Source organism: Macaca mulatta, chromosome 18, assembly GCF_049350105.2.
Source record: "Macaca mulatta isolate MMU2019108-1 chromosome 18, T2T-MMU8v2.0, whole genome shotgun sequence".
Taxonomy (NCBI): Eukaryota; Metazoa; Chordata; class Mammalia; order Primates; family Cercopithecidae; genus Macaca; species Macaca mulatta.
Window position 1 is genome coordinate 69,391,068 of NC_133423.1, and position 17,074 is coordinate 69,408,141.

The window sequence follows — 17,074 nt, forward strand, 5'->3', positions numbered from 1 at the left end:
AAACACTATGTCATTTTATATCAGGGACTTGAGCATCTGTGATTTTGGTATCCACAGTAGGTCCTGAAGCCAGTTTTCCACAGATACAAAGGGATGTCTGTACCAGCTACTTCAACATCCAAGACAGCCAATGTATAAAAGGAAAAATGTAAGTGTTTAACTGTTTATTCATTGTACCTTGTTTAGGAAGAAAAATGTTTGGTGCGGTGACTCACACCAGTAATCCCAGTACTTTAGGAGGCTGAGGTGGGCGGATCACCTGAGGTTGGGAGTTCGAGGCCAGCCTGGCCAACATGGACCTGTCTCTACTAAAAACACAAAATTAGCCGGGCATGGTGGTGCATGCCTGTAATCCCAGCTACTCGGGAGGCGGAGGCAGAGGCAGGAGAATCGTTTGAAGCCGGGAAGTGGAGGTTGTGGTGAGCTGAGATCAAGCCACTGCACTGTAGCCTAGGCAACAACAACAAAACTCTGTCTCAAAAAAAAAAAAAAAAAGAAAGAAAAAAAGAACTTGACCAGCCACGGTGGCTCCGATCTGTAATCCCAGAACTTTGGGAGGCCAAGGTGGCTGGATCAATTGAGGTTAGGAGTTCGAGACCAGCCTGGCCAAATAGTGTAACCCTGTATCTACTAAAAATACAAAATATCCATGCATGGTGGGGGGTACCTGTAATCCCAGCTACTTGGGAAGCTGAGGCAGGAGAATTGCTTGAACCTGGGAGGTGGAGGTTGCAGTGAGCCAAGATTGTGCCACTGCATTCCAGCCTGGGCAACAGGGCAAGACTCCGTCTCAAAAAAAAAAAGAAAAAAAAAGAAAAAAAAAAGAAAAAAAAAAAAAGGAACTTACATTGGTGGTACCAATTATTTAAAAAAAATTAAGAGTATACCTAATTTCCTGAGAATGCTGGTGAAAATAATGCTTTTTTTTGAGACGAAGTTTCACTCTTGTTGCCCAGGCTGGAGCACAATGGCACGATCTCAGCTTACCGCAACCTCCGCTTCTGGGGTTCAAGCAATTCTCCTGCCTCAGCCTCCTAAGTAGTGGGATTACAGGCAACTGCCACCATGCCCAGCTAATTTTTGTAATTTAGTAGAGACGGGGTTTCACCAAGTTGACTAGGCTGGTCTTGAACTTCTGACCTCAGGTGATTCACCCTCCTCGGACTACTACCAAAGGTTTCCCTAAATAGTATATGTATAGGAGCATTTGCTATAACATAACACAAGGGGCAAGAAATAATGCAAATACAGAAAAATGGCATGAATGTCTTAAGCTGGCCATAAGAACTAGGGCTTATGCCCCAGACTCATGTAATCTAAGAGAAACTGAGGGTTTTTCATCTGTTTATATCTCTCAGGTCACAGCCAGAATACTTTTTTTTTTTTGGAGACAGTCTCGCTCTGTCACCCAGGCTGGAGTGCAGTGTTGCAATCTCCGCCTCCCAGGTTCAAGCAATTCTCATGCCTCAGCCTCCTGAGTAGCTGGAATTACAGGTGTGCACCACCACACCCAGCTAATTTTTGTATTTTTTAGTAGTGGTGGGGTTTCGCCATGTTGGCCAGGCTGGTCTCGATCTTCTGGCCTCAAGTGATCTGCCCTCCTCGGCCTCCCAAAATGCTGAGATTAGAAGCATGAGCCACCGCACCCAACCCAGACTACTCCTTATTCCTTCTGTTATGCCTGGCTCAAATAAGAGGTTGCTATAACAAATATGGTTTGTATATGTGATTTTAAAATCATGCATTTATTATCTATAAAGTCATACTTAAAAAAAATTAGTATCTACATTAGTACTTACAATTTCACATTCCTTACATGTGTGCCCAAGCAGTTTTCTTCTCTCCTCTTTTTTCCGAACCACCTCAATATGAGGAAAATTTTGCAAGCTAGTCTCTCTGGGGGAAAAAATGAATTAAATTAACAAAGCTTAGAGTTCAGAGGAGAAATAATCCCCAAAACATTCATTCATTTTATTTGAAATGCTTATTCAGTATGTTAGAAAAATATTGCTTCATCAAATACTTATTAAGTGCTTACCTTAAATACACCAAGTATTTTTATGGGTATTTTTTTTCTAACTAAAAAAAATAAAACTATTTACTATCCAAAGTGATCTGGAAATTCAGTATAATCCCCATCAAAATACCAATAATGTTCTTCACAGAAATATTTATTTAGAGACAGTCTCGCTCTGTTGACCAGGCTGGAGTTCAATGGCATGATCTTGGTTCACTGCAACCTCCACCTCCCGCGTTCAAGTGATTCTTGTGCCTCAGCCTTCTGAGTAGCGGGATTACAGGCTTGTGCCACCACGCCCAGCTAATTTTTTTTATTTTAGTATAGACAGGGTTTCACCATGTTGGCCAGGTTTCTCTTGAACTCCTAACCTCAGTTGATCTGCCCACCTCAGCCTCCCAAAGGGCTAGGATTACAGGCATCAGCCACCATGCCCAGGCTTTCATAGAAATATAAAAGAGAATCCTAAAACTAGTATGAAACCAGTAAAGACATAGCAATAGCAAAAGCAATCCTGAGCAGAAAGAATAAAGCTGGATGGGCACAGTGCCTCACTTGAGGTCAGGAGTTCGAGACCAGTCTGGCCAACATGACGAAGCTACGTCTTAATTAAAAATACAAAAATTAGCCGGGCATCGTGGCACAGGCCTGTAATTCCAGCTACTCAGGAGGCTGAGGCACAAGAACAGCTTGAACCCCGGAGGCAAAGGTTGCAGCGAGTGCAGACTGCGCCACTGCATTCTAGCCTGGGCGACAGAGTGAGACTCTGTCTCAAAAACAAAAACAAAAACAAACAAAAAAAACCATAGCTTCCAAATTTTGGGGGAAGGTGATTTAAATAATAACAACTCCAGTCCTCCCACTTGACTAGCTCTGCAATTATTACACTCTTTCTCTACTATAATATCACTCTCTCAGTGAATCAGCTCTTTGTATGGTGGGAAAAAAAGAAAAAAACAACCATTGGGGCCGGGCTTACGCCTGTAATCCCAGCACTTTAGGAGGCTAAGGCGGGCGGATCACAAGGTCAGGAGATCAAGACCATCCTGGCTAACACGGTGAAACCCTGTCTCTACTAAAAGTACAAAAAATTAGCTGGGCGAGGTGGCGGGCGCCTGTAGTCCCAGCTACTTGGGAGGCTGAGGCTGGAGAATGGCGTGAACCCAGGAGGCGGAGCTTGCAGTGAGCCGAGATTGTGCCACTGCACTCCAGCCTGGATGACAGAGCGACACTCCGTCTCAAAAAAAACAAAACAACAACAACAAAAACCGTTGGATGATTACAATATTTTGAAAGAAATCTTTTTTTTTTGATCAGTAGGCTTAAAATATTTAGTAAACTGTGCAGTAAACAGATGCGCTGTCATCCAGGTTTTGTTGTTCTATTTGTAAAGTACAGGCACAGTAGATTTAGCATAATTCTTCAGGGTCCTAGGATTTTCGGAATGGTAAATGAGCAATGGCTTCAACTTAAAGTCACAGCTGCATTAACCCAAACAAGAGTCAACCGGTCCTCTGAAGCTCTGAAGCCAGGCACTGGTTTCTCCTCTCTAGTTATCAAAGTCATAGATGGCGTCTTCTTCCAATAGAAGGTTGTTTCATCTACACTGAAAATCTGTTGTTTAGTTCAGCCATGTTCATCATTGATCTCGGCCAGATATTCTAGATAATTTGCTGCTACCGCTTCTATATCAGTACTTTCTGTTTGCTTTGTTTTGTTTTGTTTTTTTTTTTTGAGACGGAGTCTCGCTCTGTCGCCCAGGCTGGAGTGTAGTGGCCGGATCTCAGCTCACTGCAATCTCCGCCTCCCGGGTTCGGGCCATTCTCCTGTCTCAGCCTCCTGAGTAGCTGGGACTACAGGCGCCCGCCACCTCGCCCAGCTAGTTTTTTGTATTTTTTAGTAGAGACGGGGTTTCACCGTGTTAGCCAGGATGGTCTCGATCTCCTGACCTAGTGATCCACCCGTCTCGGCCTCCCAAAGTGCTGGGATTACAGGCTTGAGCCACCGCGCCCGGCCGTCGCTTTGTAGTTTTATATTATGGACATGGCTTCCTTCCTTAAACCTCATGAACCAACCTGTGCTAGTTTCAAACTTTTCTTCTGCAGCTTCCTCAAACTAAAGAGAGTTAGAAGCTTGCTCTGGATTAGGCATTGGCTTAAAGGAATGTGGTGGCTGGTTTGATCTTCAATCTAGACCACTGAAACTTCCTCCATATCAGCATTAAGTCTGTTTCACTTTCTTACCATTGATGTGTTCACTGGAGTAGCACTTGTGATTTTCTTCAAGAACTTTCCTTTGCATTTGCAACTTGGCAGACTGGTGTAAAAGGCCTAGCTTTTTACCTCTCTTGGCTTTTGAAATGTCTTCCTCATTAAACTTAATCATTTGTAGCATTTGATTTAAAGGTAAGAGATGTGCAACTCTTCCTTTCACATGTATACTTAGAGGGCATCATAGTTTTTAGTTTTTGAGACAGCATCTCGCTTTATCTCCCAGGCTGGAGCACAGTGGCGTGATCACAGCTCACTGTAGTTTCGACTTCCTGGGCTCAAGCAATCCTCCTACGTCAGCCTCTCCCAGTACAATAGTTGGAACTACAGGTGTGTGCCACCATGCTCAGTTAATTTTTTTGGCATTTTTTGTAGAGATGGGGTTTTTCCATATTGCCCAGACTGGTCTAGATCTGCTCATCATGGCCTCCCAAAGTTCTAGAATTACAGGCATGAGTCCACCATGCCTAGTTCCATTGCATGGTTCTTAACTGGCCTAATTTCAATGTTGTTGTGTCTCAGGGAATAGGGAGGCCCAAGAAGAGGAGAGATGGGAAAATGGTTGGTTGGTGGAGCAGCCAGAACACACACGGCATTCATTGATTGAGTTCGCTGTCTTGTATGGACATGGTTCATGACGCCCCCAAACAATTATAATAATAGCATCAGGCTGAGCGCAGTGGCTCATGCCTGTAACCCCAGAACTTTGGGAGGCCTAGGCAGGCAGATCATGAGGTCAGGAGATCAACACCATCCTGGCTAACGTGGTGAAACCCCGTCTCTACTAAAAAAAATACAAAAAAATTAGCTGGGCGTGGTGGTGGGCACCTGTAGTCCCAACCACTCAGGAGGCTGAGGCAGGAGAATGGCATGAACCCGGGAGGCGGAGTCTGCAGTGAGCTGAGATTGCACCACTGCACTCTAGCCTGGGCGACAGAGCAAGACTCCGTCTCTTAAAAAAAAAAAAAAAAAAAAAAAAAGCATTAAGGATCACTGATCACAGAACACCAACAGATATAATAATGAAAAAGTTTGAAATATTGTGAGAATTACCAAAATGTGACACAGAAACATGAAGTAAGCACATGTTGTTGGAAAAATGCTACTGACAGATTTGTTCAAACAGGGTTGCCAAATACCTTCAATTTGTAAAAAACACAGTAATTGCAAAGTGCAATAAAGAACAGTGAAATAGAAAGTATACCTTAAATGGAAGTGTAATAAAAAGATCACATACATGCCCCTCTAGTTGGTAAGCACTTTCCCTCAAAAAGAAAAGTTTTAGTCACTCTACTTCTAAGTATAAATCCTTTTTTGTTTCAACTTAAGAACCCTCAACTCTGGTATGATCTGTGAATTAGAAAAGGGAAACCAAGAAAGTACACACAAAAAATATTGCCACCACTCTATTTTCTTTCAAAGAGTTTATGGAATCCTAGGATTATGCAGATCACATTTTGGCCATATCTTTTCCTCTGAATATTAACTACCCTACATATATAGTGTCTTATCATGACATAGGGAATCTCCTAGTAGAATGGCATCTGTAGTAGACCTCAAAGCATCACTTAAACAAGCTTCTTGTCCCTGATGCTACACAATCGATCTTCCCAGGTTTGCAGTGTTAGTATTCTCAGTGGGAAAAGCAACCATGTAACTCTGAGAATTTTAGCATCCCCATGCCTCCATCCCCACACTTCCATTCACCTCTTGTTCTCCAGCTATCTAATTGCTTCAGAATAAATAAAGCTACTCATACATATTTTCTAAAAAACTAGTGAACCTCTAATATGAAACATTTAAAATGACAGTTTTTTTTTTTTTTTTGAGACAGGGTCTCACTCCGTTGCCCAGGATGGAGTGCAGTGGTGTGATCATAGCTTACTGCTGCCTTGACATCCGGGGCTCAAGCGATCTTCTCACCTAAGCTTCCTGAGTAGCTGGGACTACAGGCACACACCATCACATATAGCTAATTTTTAATTTTTTGTAGAGACGGGGTCTCACTGTGTTGCCCAGGCTGGTCTCAAACTCCTGGGCTCAAGTGATTCTTCCACCAAAGCTGCCCAAAGTGCTGGGATTATAGGTATGAGCCACCTGGAAAATGACAGTTCTTACTCTGCAGTCCTACTTCTAGGAATCTATCTCAATGATCTACAGGCAAAAATATGAAAAGAGAATGTGCAAGGTTATTCACTGCAGCACCGTGCACACTAGGCATAACTGTCAACAGGCCAAGTGTCCACTGCTAGGGTATAAACTATGGTAGAGTCACATAATGAAGTACTATGGAGCTAAAAATAAATGAAGAGTATGGGAGCAGTGGCTCATGCCTGTAATCCCAGCACTTTGGGAGGCTGAGGTGGGTGGATCATGAGGTCAAGAGATTGAGACCATCCTGACCAACATAGTGAAACCCCGTCTCCACTAAAAATACAAAAATTAGTTGGGCGTGGTGGTGTGTGCCTGTAGTCTCAGCTACTCGGGAGGCTGAGGCAGGAGAACTGCTTGAATCGAGGAGGTGGAGGTTGCAGTGAGCCGAGATGGTGCCACTGCATTCTAGCCTGGCGACAGAGTGAGACTCCGTCTAAAAAAGCAAATTAGAGAAAAGTATATATAATATTCTATATGAGTCACGGAGAGTATGTCTATACACATGTATTTGCTTCTATTTTTCAGGATAGAAGAAAAATCATAAATTTTAAACAAATGATTACCTATAGGGATAGGGAGGTAATAAGATATAGAGGCCAAGAATAGAAGTGAGATTTATCTGAATATACTTGTATTGTAGTCTGGTACAATGTACATACTTTGTGTCCATTATACACATTTTATATACATTATATATATAAAATGTATAAAGTATACATTATATATATAATGTATAAAGTATACATTATACTTTATATACTTTTACAATAATTAAATATGAAAAGAAAAAAAACCAATTCCTAAAAAATCAAAAGCGAAATAAACTTGAGTACTGAGTTTGTGGCATAATTATGCAAAAAATAATTATCCCAAATGAGTTAAAAAAAAAAAAAACACAGTGATTTGACTGTACATTTCTAATAGAATATATTTTAAGGACAAAAGAGCATACAAAAAGTTTTCAAACTATTTTCATTAATTATGTTATTGGTGGTATTATTCTGAAGCTGCTTTATGTGTATTGTGGAATAAAATAAATTAAGGAATTATGTTGGTGGCACTGAGAAGTGGGATTTTTGGTAGGTGGGAAAGTAAATACAGATGTAAGATAGAGGAATTTACATAAATATCCTGTGGTCCTGAATCTGAGTTAGAGCGATCAGTATGAAGTATAGTTTACCTTAAAAAGTCAAAGTGATATGGCAGGGTGAGGTGGCTCACACGTGTAATCCCAGCACTTTGGAAGGCCAAGGCGGGCGGATCACGAAGTCAGGAGATTGAGACTATCCTGGCTAACACGGTGAAACCCTGTCTCTATCAAAAATACAAAAAATTAGCTGGGTGTGGTGGCGGGCGCCTGTAGTCCCAGCTACTCGGGAGGCGGAGGCAGGAGAATGGCGTGAACCCAGGAGGCACAGCTTGCAGTGAGCTGAGATCATGCCACTGCACTCTAGCCTGGGTGACAGAGGGAGACTCCGTCTCAAAAAAAAAAAAAAAAAAAAAAACCAAATTGATACAAAAAACCTTCTTTCTAACTCTGTCCACCTAAAAGGCTGAGAAACAATGACTAAAGCACAACCCTAGCAGCCGGACTGTGGCCTAAACACCATTTCTCACTAAAAGGAACTAGGGCTCCAGGAAAAAGGAACTAGGGCTCCAGCAAAAATGGCAGATTCCAGATAGCAGAAGCAAGAAAGCTATGAAAGAAGCTTCCTTTAGGCAAAGATGGGACAATCTGAGTATCTCTAAGGATAATGACTGCAATGGATTACAACCCATCAAATATACTTAAATTGATGAGTATATAATGACACCTACACAAAAAACAACCTAGTCACATTTGGGATGCTAGAGTACCATTTGTTTGGAAAACTGGTAATTAAAAAAAAAGAATTAAGCATTTAACAAAATGACAGCTCTTTAAAAGTCTCACAGGAATAAAAAAAATCTTGGCCTGTCAGATTTCTAAAATTCTCAATAGAAATAAGAATAAAAGGAATAACTTTACTTACTAACTCAATTACCAACATCTTAAAGAAAAAAATAACAATTTTTTTAAATGAATTACTATGTCTTCAATTCGCTTTAAGAACAAACAGTAGGTGACAGTAAGTAACAGAATTTGCAATCTCTGTGAAAGTCAGAAAGTCACATTATGGTTAAATCAAGATGCTTAGGGTCAGGCGAGGTGGTTCACGCCTGTAATCCCAAGACTCTGGGAGGCCCATGTGGGTGGATTACCTTAAGTGACAAGTTCGAGACCAGCCTAATCAACATGGTGAAACCCCGTCTCTACTAAAAATACAAAAATTAGCCAGGCATGGTGGCGGCCACCTGTAATCCCAGCTACTTGGGAGGCTGAGGCAGGAGAATTGCTTGAACCCAGGAGGCAGAGTATGCAGTGAGCTGAGATCACGCCATTGCACTCCAGACTGGGCAACAAGAGTGAAACTCCATCTCAAAAAAAACAAAAACAAAAACAAAAACAAAAAAAACCCAAAAAAGATGCTTAAAGGTTTGTTTTGATTTTAAAGATTCAAAAATCCTCATAAAGTAATTCTGAAGCATAATAAACCTAAGTGTTACTACCTATTTTACTAAGTCTTAGCACACTGCAACCTCCACCTCCCAAGTTCACGCCATTCTCCTGCCTCCTGAGTAGCGGGGACTATAGGTGCCCACTACTATGCCCAGCTAATTTTTTGTATTTTTAGTAGAGACAGGGTTTCACCAAGTTAGCCAGGATGGTCTCCATCTCCCGACCTTGTGATCCCCCTGCCTTGGCCTCCCAGAACTGCTGGGATAACAGGCGTGAGCCACCATGCCTGGCCTACCTAAAGTCTTATACTACATAAAACTTGTACAATTTAATAAATGCCCCAAGTTGAAAATAAGATAGAATAAAAAGATGATTTAAAAAAAAATAATAAAACAGGCTGGGTGTGGTGGCTCATGCCTGTAATCCCATTAGTTTGGGAGGCTGAGGCAGGTGGATCACCTGAGGTCAGGAGTTTGAGCCCAGCCTGGCCAACATGGTGAAACCCCATCTCTAATAAAAATACACAAATTATCCAGGCCTGGTGGCGGGCACCTGTAATCCAAGCTACTTGGGAGACTGAGGCAGGAGAATCACTTGAACCCAGGAGACAGAGGTTGCAGTGAGCAGAGATTGTGCCACTGTACTCCAGCCTGGGCGACAGAATGAAACTCCGTCTCAAAAAAAATATATATATATATATACACACACACACACACACACACACATACACACAAGAAAAATAAAGCAGAGAAAATCACTATTATCACTGCCAAAAAAAGGTGATGGTGGTAAAAATTTCCTTATTTGTAAAATTTGTCATTTTTATGCTTGAGTCTTTTTTTTATGACCATAAAGTAAATAATTTTAACTTAACCAAAGTAGCTATTTAACAGTTTAGAGATACTCTGACAAAGACAGCTCTATTGGCCAGGTGTGGTGGCTCAAGCCTGTAATCCCAGCACTTTGAGAGGCCGAGGCAGATGGATGGCTTGAGCCCAAGAGTTCAAGATTAGTCAGTCTTGGCAACGTGGTGAAACCCTGTCTCTACAAAAAATAATTAGCCGGGTGTGGTAGTATGTGCCTGTAGGCCCAGATACTCAGGAGGCTGAGGTGGGAGTATTGCTTGAGCCTAGGAGGTGGAGGTTGCAGTGAGCTGAGATGAAGCCATTGTACTCTAGCCTGGATGACAGAGCAAGACCCTGTCTCAAAAAAAAAAAAAAAAAAGAGAGAGAAATAAAAGACAGCTCTATTGTACTTCTAGTCACATTGCTGGTATAAATAAAAACCAACTTACCTTTCATTATCTTTAAAATACGGCTCCACAAATGCTTTCTGCTTGACTTTGTCTTGTTTATCACCATGAGCTATAAATAAAACATGCACATTACAAACTAAATGTATAACTTAATGAGAAATAATTAACTAGCTTGGAAGAAAATGACAGGTACTCAAACTTCCATTTTCATTGGGTTTCATACTCTAGGCCTCTGAGCAACTCATTTAAATTTTCTTTAACTATGTAACTACTTTTTTTTTTTTTTTTTTTGAGACGGAGTCTTGCTCTGTCACCTAGGCTGGAGTACAGTGGCAGGATCTCAGCTTACTGCAAGCTCCACCTCCCGGGTTTATGCCATTCTCCTGCCTCAGCCTCCCAAGTAGCTGGGACTACAGGCGCCCACCACCACGCCCGGCTAATTTTTTGTGTTTTTAGTAGAGACGGGGTTTCACCATGTTAGCCAGGATGAACTCAATCTCCTGACCTCATGATCCGCTCGCCTTGGCCTCCCAAAGTGCTGGGATTACAGGCGTGAGCCACCGCGCCCGGCCTCTGTAACTACTTTTTTCTTTCTTTTGCATCTGCATAATGAGGCGGGCGCTGTTTCATTTACCTCAAAATTACTAGACAGCTAAAAGTCATTATCTCAGAAAGTATTTCAGAGTTTAAAAGAAATACTCAGATGACCACTATTATTGTTTGACAAGAAACGACAATGAAAAGACACCTTTCAATATTAATTTTGGCTGGGTACAGTGGCTCATACCTGTAATCTCAGCACTTTGGGAGGCTGAGGTGGGTAGATCACCTGAGGTCAGGAGTTCGAGACCAGCCTGGCCAACATGCTGAAACCCTGTCTCTACTAAAAACATAAAAATTAGCTGGGCATGGTGGCAGGCGTCTGTAATCCCAGCTACTTGGGAGGCTGAGGCAGGAGAATCGCTTGAACCAGGGAGTTGGAGGTTGCAGTGAGCTGAGATCGTGCCACTGCACTCCAGCCTGGCAACAGAGCAAGACCCCGTCTCAAAAAAATAAAAAAAATTACACATAATTATACATCTTTATAGAGTGTGATACTCTGATATATGTATACAATGTGTAATGACCAAATTAGGATAATTAGCATATCTGTCACCTCAAACATTTGTTTGTCATTTCTTTGTGTTGGGAACATTCAAAATCTGTGCTTTTAGCTATCTGAGAACATATATTGTTGTTAACTATAGTCACCATATAGTGCTATTGAACACTACAACTTATTCTATTTAGCATTTTGTTTATTTTTCTTTGTTTTTTGGAGACAGAGTCTTGCTCTGTTGCCCAGGTTGGAGTGCAGTGACATGATCTAGGCTCACTGCAACTTCCGCCTCCCAGGTTCAAGAGATTCTCCTGCCTCAGCCTCCCGAGTAGCTGGGACTACATGTGCACACCACCACGCCCGGCTACTTTTTTGTATTTTTAGTAGAGACGGGGTTTCACCATGTTAGCCAGGATGGTCTCAATCTCCTGACTGTGATCCACCTGCCTCAGCCTCCCAAAATGCTGGGATTACAGGCGTGAGCCACTGTGCCAGGCTCCCTTATTTATTTTTCTTAGAGATCAGGTCTTGCTATGTTGCCCAGGCTGGAGTGTAGGGGCAATTCATAGGCACCGTACTACTACTGATCAGCATGCAAGTTTCGACCTGCTCCATTTTTGAAGTGGGACAGTTCACTGCTCCTTAAGCAACTTAGTGGTCTCCTACTTCTAAGAGGTCACCATATTGATGCTAAACTTAATATGGATCATACCTCAGAACTCCAATACAGCACTACTCCAAGAACTCCAAGGCTCAAGCTATCCTCCTGCCTCAGCCTCTTGGGTGGCTGAGACCATGGGTGCCTGCCACCTTGCTTGGCTAGCTGTATTTTTATATTAATTAACCCACCTTTGGCTACCCCAGTCTTCCCCACCTCTAGTAACCACTATTCTACTCTCTACATCTATGAGATCAACTTTTTCAGATTCCACATACAAATAACAACATGTGGTATTTATCTTTCTGTGCCTGGCTTATTTCACCTAATATGATGTTGTCCAAACTCATTGGTGTTTGCACAAATGACAGAAGTTTGTTCTTTTTAGTGGCTAAATAGTATTTTTTTGTGTGTATGTATATGTGTATCTATACATATATATATTTATATATATAGTTTTCTTTAACTATTTATCTGTAAATAGACACTTAGGCTGATTCCGTATCTTGGTTATTCTGAACAGTGCTGCAATAAACGTGAGTGCAGATATCTCTAACATACTGATTTCCTTTCCTTTGAATATACACCCAGTAGTGGGACTGCTGGATCTATGATAGTTCCATTTTTAGTTTTTTTTTTTTTGAGACGGAGTCTCGCTTTGTTGCCCAGGGTGGAGCACAGTGGCGTGATCTTGGCTCACTGCAAGTTCCACCTCCTTGGTTCACGCCATTCTCCTGCCTCAGCCTCCCGAGTAGCTGGGACTACAGATGCCTGCCACCACATCCGCTTAATTTTTTTGTTTTTCTCAGTAGAGACAGGGTTTCACCATGTTAGCTAGGATGGTCTCAATCTCCTGACCTCGTGATCCACCCGCCTCGGCCATTTTTAGTTTTTTGAGGAATCTTCATACTATTTTCTAAAATGGCTATACTAATTAACATTGCCACCAATCCTGTTGATTTTTATAATACATCTTTAAGGTAAGTTATAACTAGAGAATAAACAGATTAAAGATTTTATCAGAAAATTGGTGACAAAGATTAAAAACTAGAGCTCATAACTTGGGACGTGACTCCTAAGATGTCTAGACTCAAATAGCTAAATGCCAGCATCTATTCAAAGAATCAAAATTTACTGAGCATTGTGCTAAGTTCCAGACATACAATGTATAACGAGAGAGAGCAGGTCTCCTGTCTTCATGGAGTTTACATTACAGTGAGGAAAACAGACATTAAGCAAGCAGAGAGTTAAATGTTAAGCAAATAGATAGTTAAGGGTTATGTGAGAAAGCACATGTAAGGTAGTAACTGGGTTGAGAAAATAAAATAAATACATAACAAATCCTAAATTATATGCCTGGGTGACTGGGAAAAATAAAAACGTCTGAAGATTTTTTGGTAGGAAGTAAATGGAAATTGGCTTAGACATGTTACGTTTAAGCTGAAGAGACAAAAGTATCTCACAGTACTCAGAAATGCAAGACTGGGATTCATCAGAGAAGTTAAACCTAGAGATGCAGATTTGGAATCATTTTCAGAGGTAGGGCTAATAAAAGCTGTGAGAGAAAACAAGTTGCGATGAAGAAAGAGTCTTGGGGATATTCTAGGAAAGAAGCTGTGATAAATAAAAAGAACGATGCAGCATCGTCAGAAAAGCTAAGTGAGAAGAAATTCTGGGATAGTCAAGTGTCAAATGTAACTTAAAACAAGGAACAGAAATTAATAAGTACGCCTTTGCAAAAAAATATTCTTTTTGTTTGAAGTGAAACCTATTTGCAAAAGGTCCTTCGTGGGGGGAAAAAGGATACTGAACAGCTGTAAATTTTTATTTCAAAATTTACTTGATGGAGTTTTTGCCATGGACTAAGCAAGCAAAAGACTACTGTCCTCTATCTTTGGTTTCGGTCTCATTCATTTTTGAGTTACGGGCTGTTTTAAAAACCTCATGAAAACATGAGCATAATCAAGATTGTGCCACAGCAGAACGTATGTTCATTTAAACCAGCATAAAACAATCTTTGCACTAGATTAAAAATTCGGACCAATTTAATAACAATGAGAAAAATGAGAGATTTAACAAAAATTACAATTTTCAATCCAGATTATCTACTTAGATTTTCAATTATTCTTTTTCTGATTGCTATCCTACATTAAAAAATTACTGCTTCTAATGAAAGAGATATTAAGACTAATACACATAGTTACATCACGTATTTTGGCTGGTAAGATAAAGCATTCACAGCAGAAAACAGATCTGAATTTTCCTGTTTTGAATTTAATTATTACTATATATTTTTTGAGACAGGGTCTCACTCTGTTGCCCAGGCTGTAGTATAATTATTTATTTACTTTGAGACAGGGTCTCACTCTGTTGCCCAGGCTGTAGTATAATTATTTATTTGGAGACAGGGTCTCACCTCTGTTGCCCAGGCTGTAGTATAATTATTTATTTATTTTGAGACAGGGTCTCACTCTGTTGCCCAGGCTGTAGTATAATTATTTATTTATTTTGAGACAGGGTCTCACTCTGTTGCCCAGGCTGTAGTATAATTATTTATTTGGAGACAGGGTCTCACCTCTGTTGCCCAGGCTGTAGTATAATTATTTATTTATTTTGAGACAGGGTCTCACTCTGTTGCCCAGGCTGTAGTATAATTATTTATTTGGAGACAGGGTCTCACTCTGTTGCCCAGGCTGTAGTGCAGTGGGTGATCCACTGACGCAGCCACAGCCTTCTGGGTGTTCAAGCGATCCTCTCGCCCCAGCCCCCAAGTAGCTGGGACTACAGATAGGTGCCACCATGCCGAGCTAATTTTTGTAGAAATGAGGTTTTGTCTTATTGCCCAGGCTGGTCTTGAACTCCTGAGTTCAAGCAATCCATCTGCCTTGGCCTTCCAAAGTGCCGGGATTACAGGTGCGAACTGCTGTGCCTGGCTAGATCTGAATGTTCTACAAAATTTTCTCCTTCTACTTTATTATAATTAATTTAATAATTAACAGAAGTTTCTCAAAAATTTTATCAATTTTATGCGTATTTAGAAAGAAATTTCTAATACCAAACTAATGTTAGTTTCTTAGTTCTAATAAATATTTTATAGCTATATAACACGTTAACATAAGGAGAGGTTGAGTGAAAGGTACAGGAGAATGCCGAACAATTTTCTGGAACTCTTATTAGTGTGACATTATCTCAAAATTTAAAAAAGGTGAAAAAATTTATACAAGAAATATGAAACTTTAATTGTTGATATGTCATCAAGACTTTGTTAATTAGCTTGATAACTTAACTTACTGAATTCTGCAACTGAGAAGCCATAGTTAAAGAGAAAATAATCTTACTGTGTGGTTTCTTTGTGGCAGCAGACAATTCCTCCTCTTCATCTGCTGCTTGGGAGAAACTATCTGCCAAACAGGATTCATACTCTTCATGTGTTGTCTGATCAAACATATCTTCCAAGCTATCATTCATTTTTCTTTCTTCATCTATGTAAAAGAGCATCAGCTGAGGGCAACAAGCAAGCTTTTGCTTTCTATATAGACCATCATGAAACTGTAGTAACTGCCACACAATAACAGAATGCAGTCCTTAAAGACACTTTTTAAAACATGGTTGTGAAAATAAGGATTATATATTGGGTACTGAGCTTAATAACTGTGATGTAATAATATGTGCAACAAATTCCCATGACACGTGTTTATCTATATAACAAACCTTTTTATGAACCTGCAAACCTAAAATAAAATTTAAGTTTAAAAAATGTTTTAAGAAAAGAAAAAAAATGTGGATTACAGGCCTTATTCTGAAGAGTGTTCTTTCAGTGAATAGATGTAATATAGGTAGTGAAAGGCTTGTAGACATATATGCAAAAGATAGTTCTAAGAATGTTACTTGTAAAAGCTGTCTTGTTAAGAGTGCTAAATTCAGTGAATATAAGTGAGTAACAAACTATAATGTATATTAATGAAATGTTTAAAGGCATGATTATTACACTGAGGGTTGCAAGCCTAGCTGTGAAGAGTGTTCTTTTGGTGTATAGATGTAACGCATGTAGTGAAGTGTTTGTGGACACATGCTAAACATGATTCTGAGAATATCAGTTGCAAGCTGTAAGGCTGAGTGTTAATTCAGTTACTCTAAGTGAGTAACAAACTGTAATGTATGTAATGAAGTGTTTACAAACACTTCTTAAATCATGATTCTTATAATGAGGTTTAATTCTTGTAATTCGTGTATGAGGTAAGAATAAACTCCCAACTCTGGGTAGTTACTGTACATTTACAAAGACTATATGTTATGGCTTTAAATGTCCTTTACTCATGCTTTTTTTTTTTGAGACGGAATCTCACTCTGTCACCCAGGCTGGAGTGCAGGGATGCGATATTGGCTCACTGCAACCTCCGCCTCCCAGGTTCAAGCAATCCTTCTGCCTCAGCCTCCCAAGTAGCTGGGATCACAAGTGTGTGCCACCATACCTGGCTAATTTTTGTATTTTTAGTAGAGACGGAGTTTCGCCATGTTGGCCAGGCTGGTCTCAAACTCCTGACCTCAAGTGATCCGCCTGCCTTGGCCTCCCAAAGTGCTGAGATTACAGGTGCAAGTCACTGTGCTAGCTCTACCCTGTTATGTTTACTTTTGTTATTAAGTAGCAAAAAAGTATTTTCTTTCATCATCATTAGCATCTGGTAGTTTAGTATTACTAGAAATTAGGAATTCAATGCCATATTCGACATGGAAAGTGATAAATTCATCTTCACAGATCTAACAACATTTCCCATTACATAATCCACTTAAAAAACACCAGAGTTTAAATCCAGTTGGCTAACAAATATGACAGAAAAGAGGTCTGCTGAGATTATTCTATGTAATTACCACCTCTCCCAACCTGCAGCACTCTCTCACTCTTAACTTGCTTTACCTTTCTCCTGGACTTACCACCATCTATTATATATATAATTGCTTATTTCTCTCATTAGAATGTAAGTTCCATGAGGTAAGTACTTTTGTTCTGTTTATTCATTATCTCTAGTTCCTAAAACACTTCCTACTACAAAATTTTTGCTTGATATTTACTGATAATTAAAC

General features: G+C 40.3%; 1 protein-coding gene across 12 annotated transcripts in view; it reads right to left on the reverse strand.

Annotated features, from left to right (window-relative positions):
* RBBP8 (RB binding protein 8, endonuclease) overlaps positions 1 to 17,074 on the reverse strand; it is a 118,495-nt gene that overhangs the window by 8,500 nt on the left and 92,921 nt on the right. For 9 of the 12 annotated variants that reach the window (XM_028837673.2, XM_077974524.1, XM_077974520.1 and 6 more), the window contains 3 exon segments: positions 15,331 to 15,474; positions 10,275 to 10,344; positions 1,800 to 1,896 (listed from right to left, as the gene is read on the reverse strand). In XM_028837673.2, coding sequence (XP_028693506.2) covers positions 1,800 to 1,896; positions 10,275 to 10,344; positions 15,331 to 15,474 — 311 coding nt within the window. 12 annotated transcript variants of the gene reach the window in all.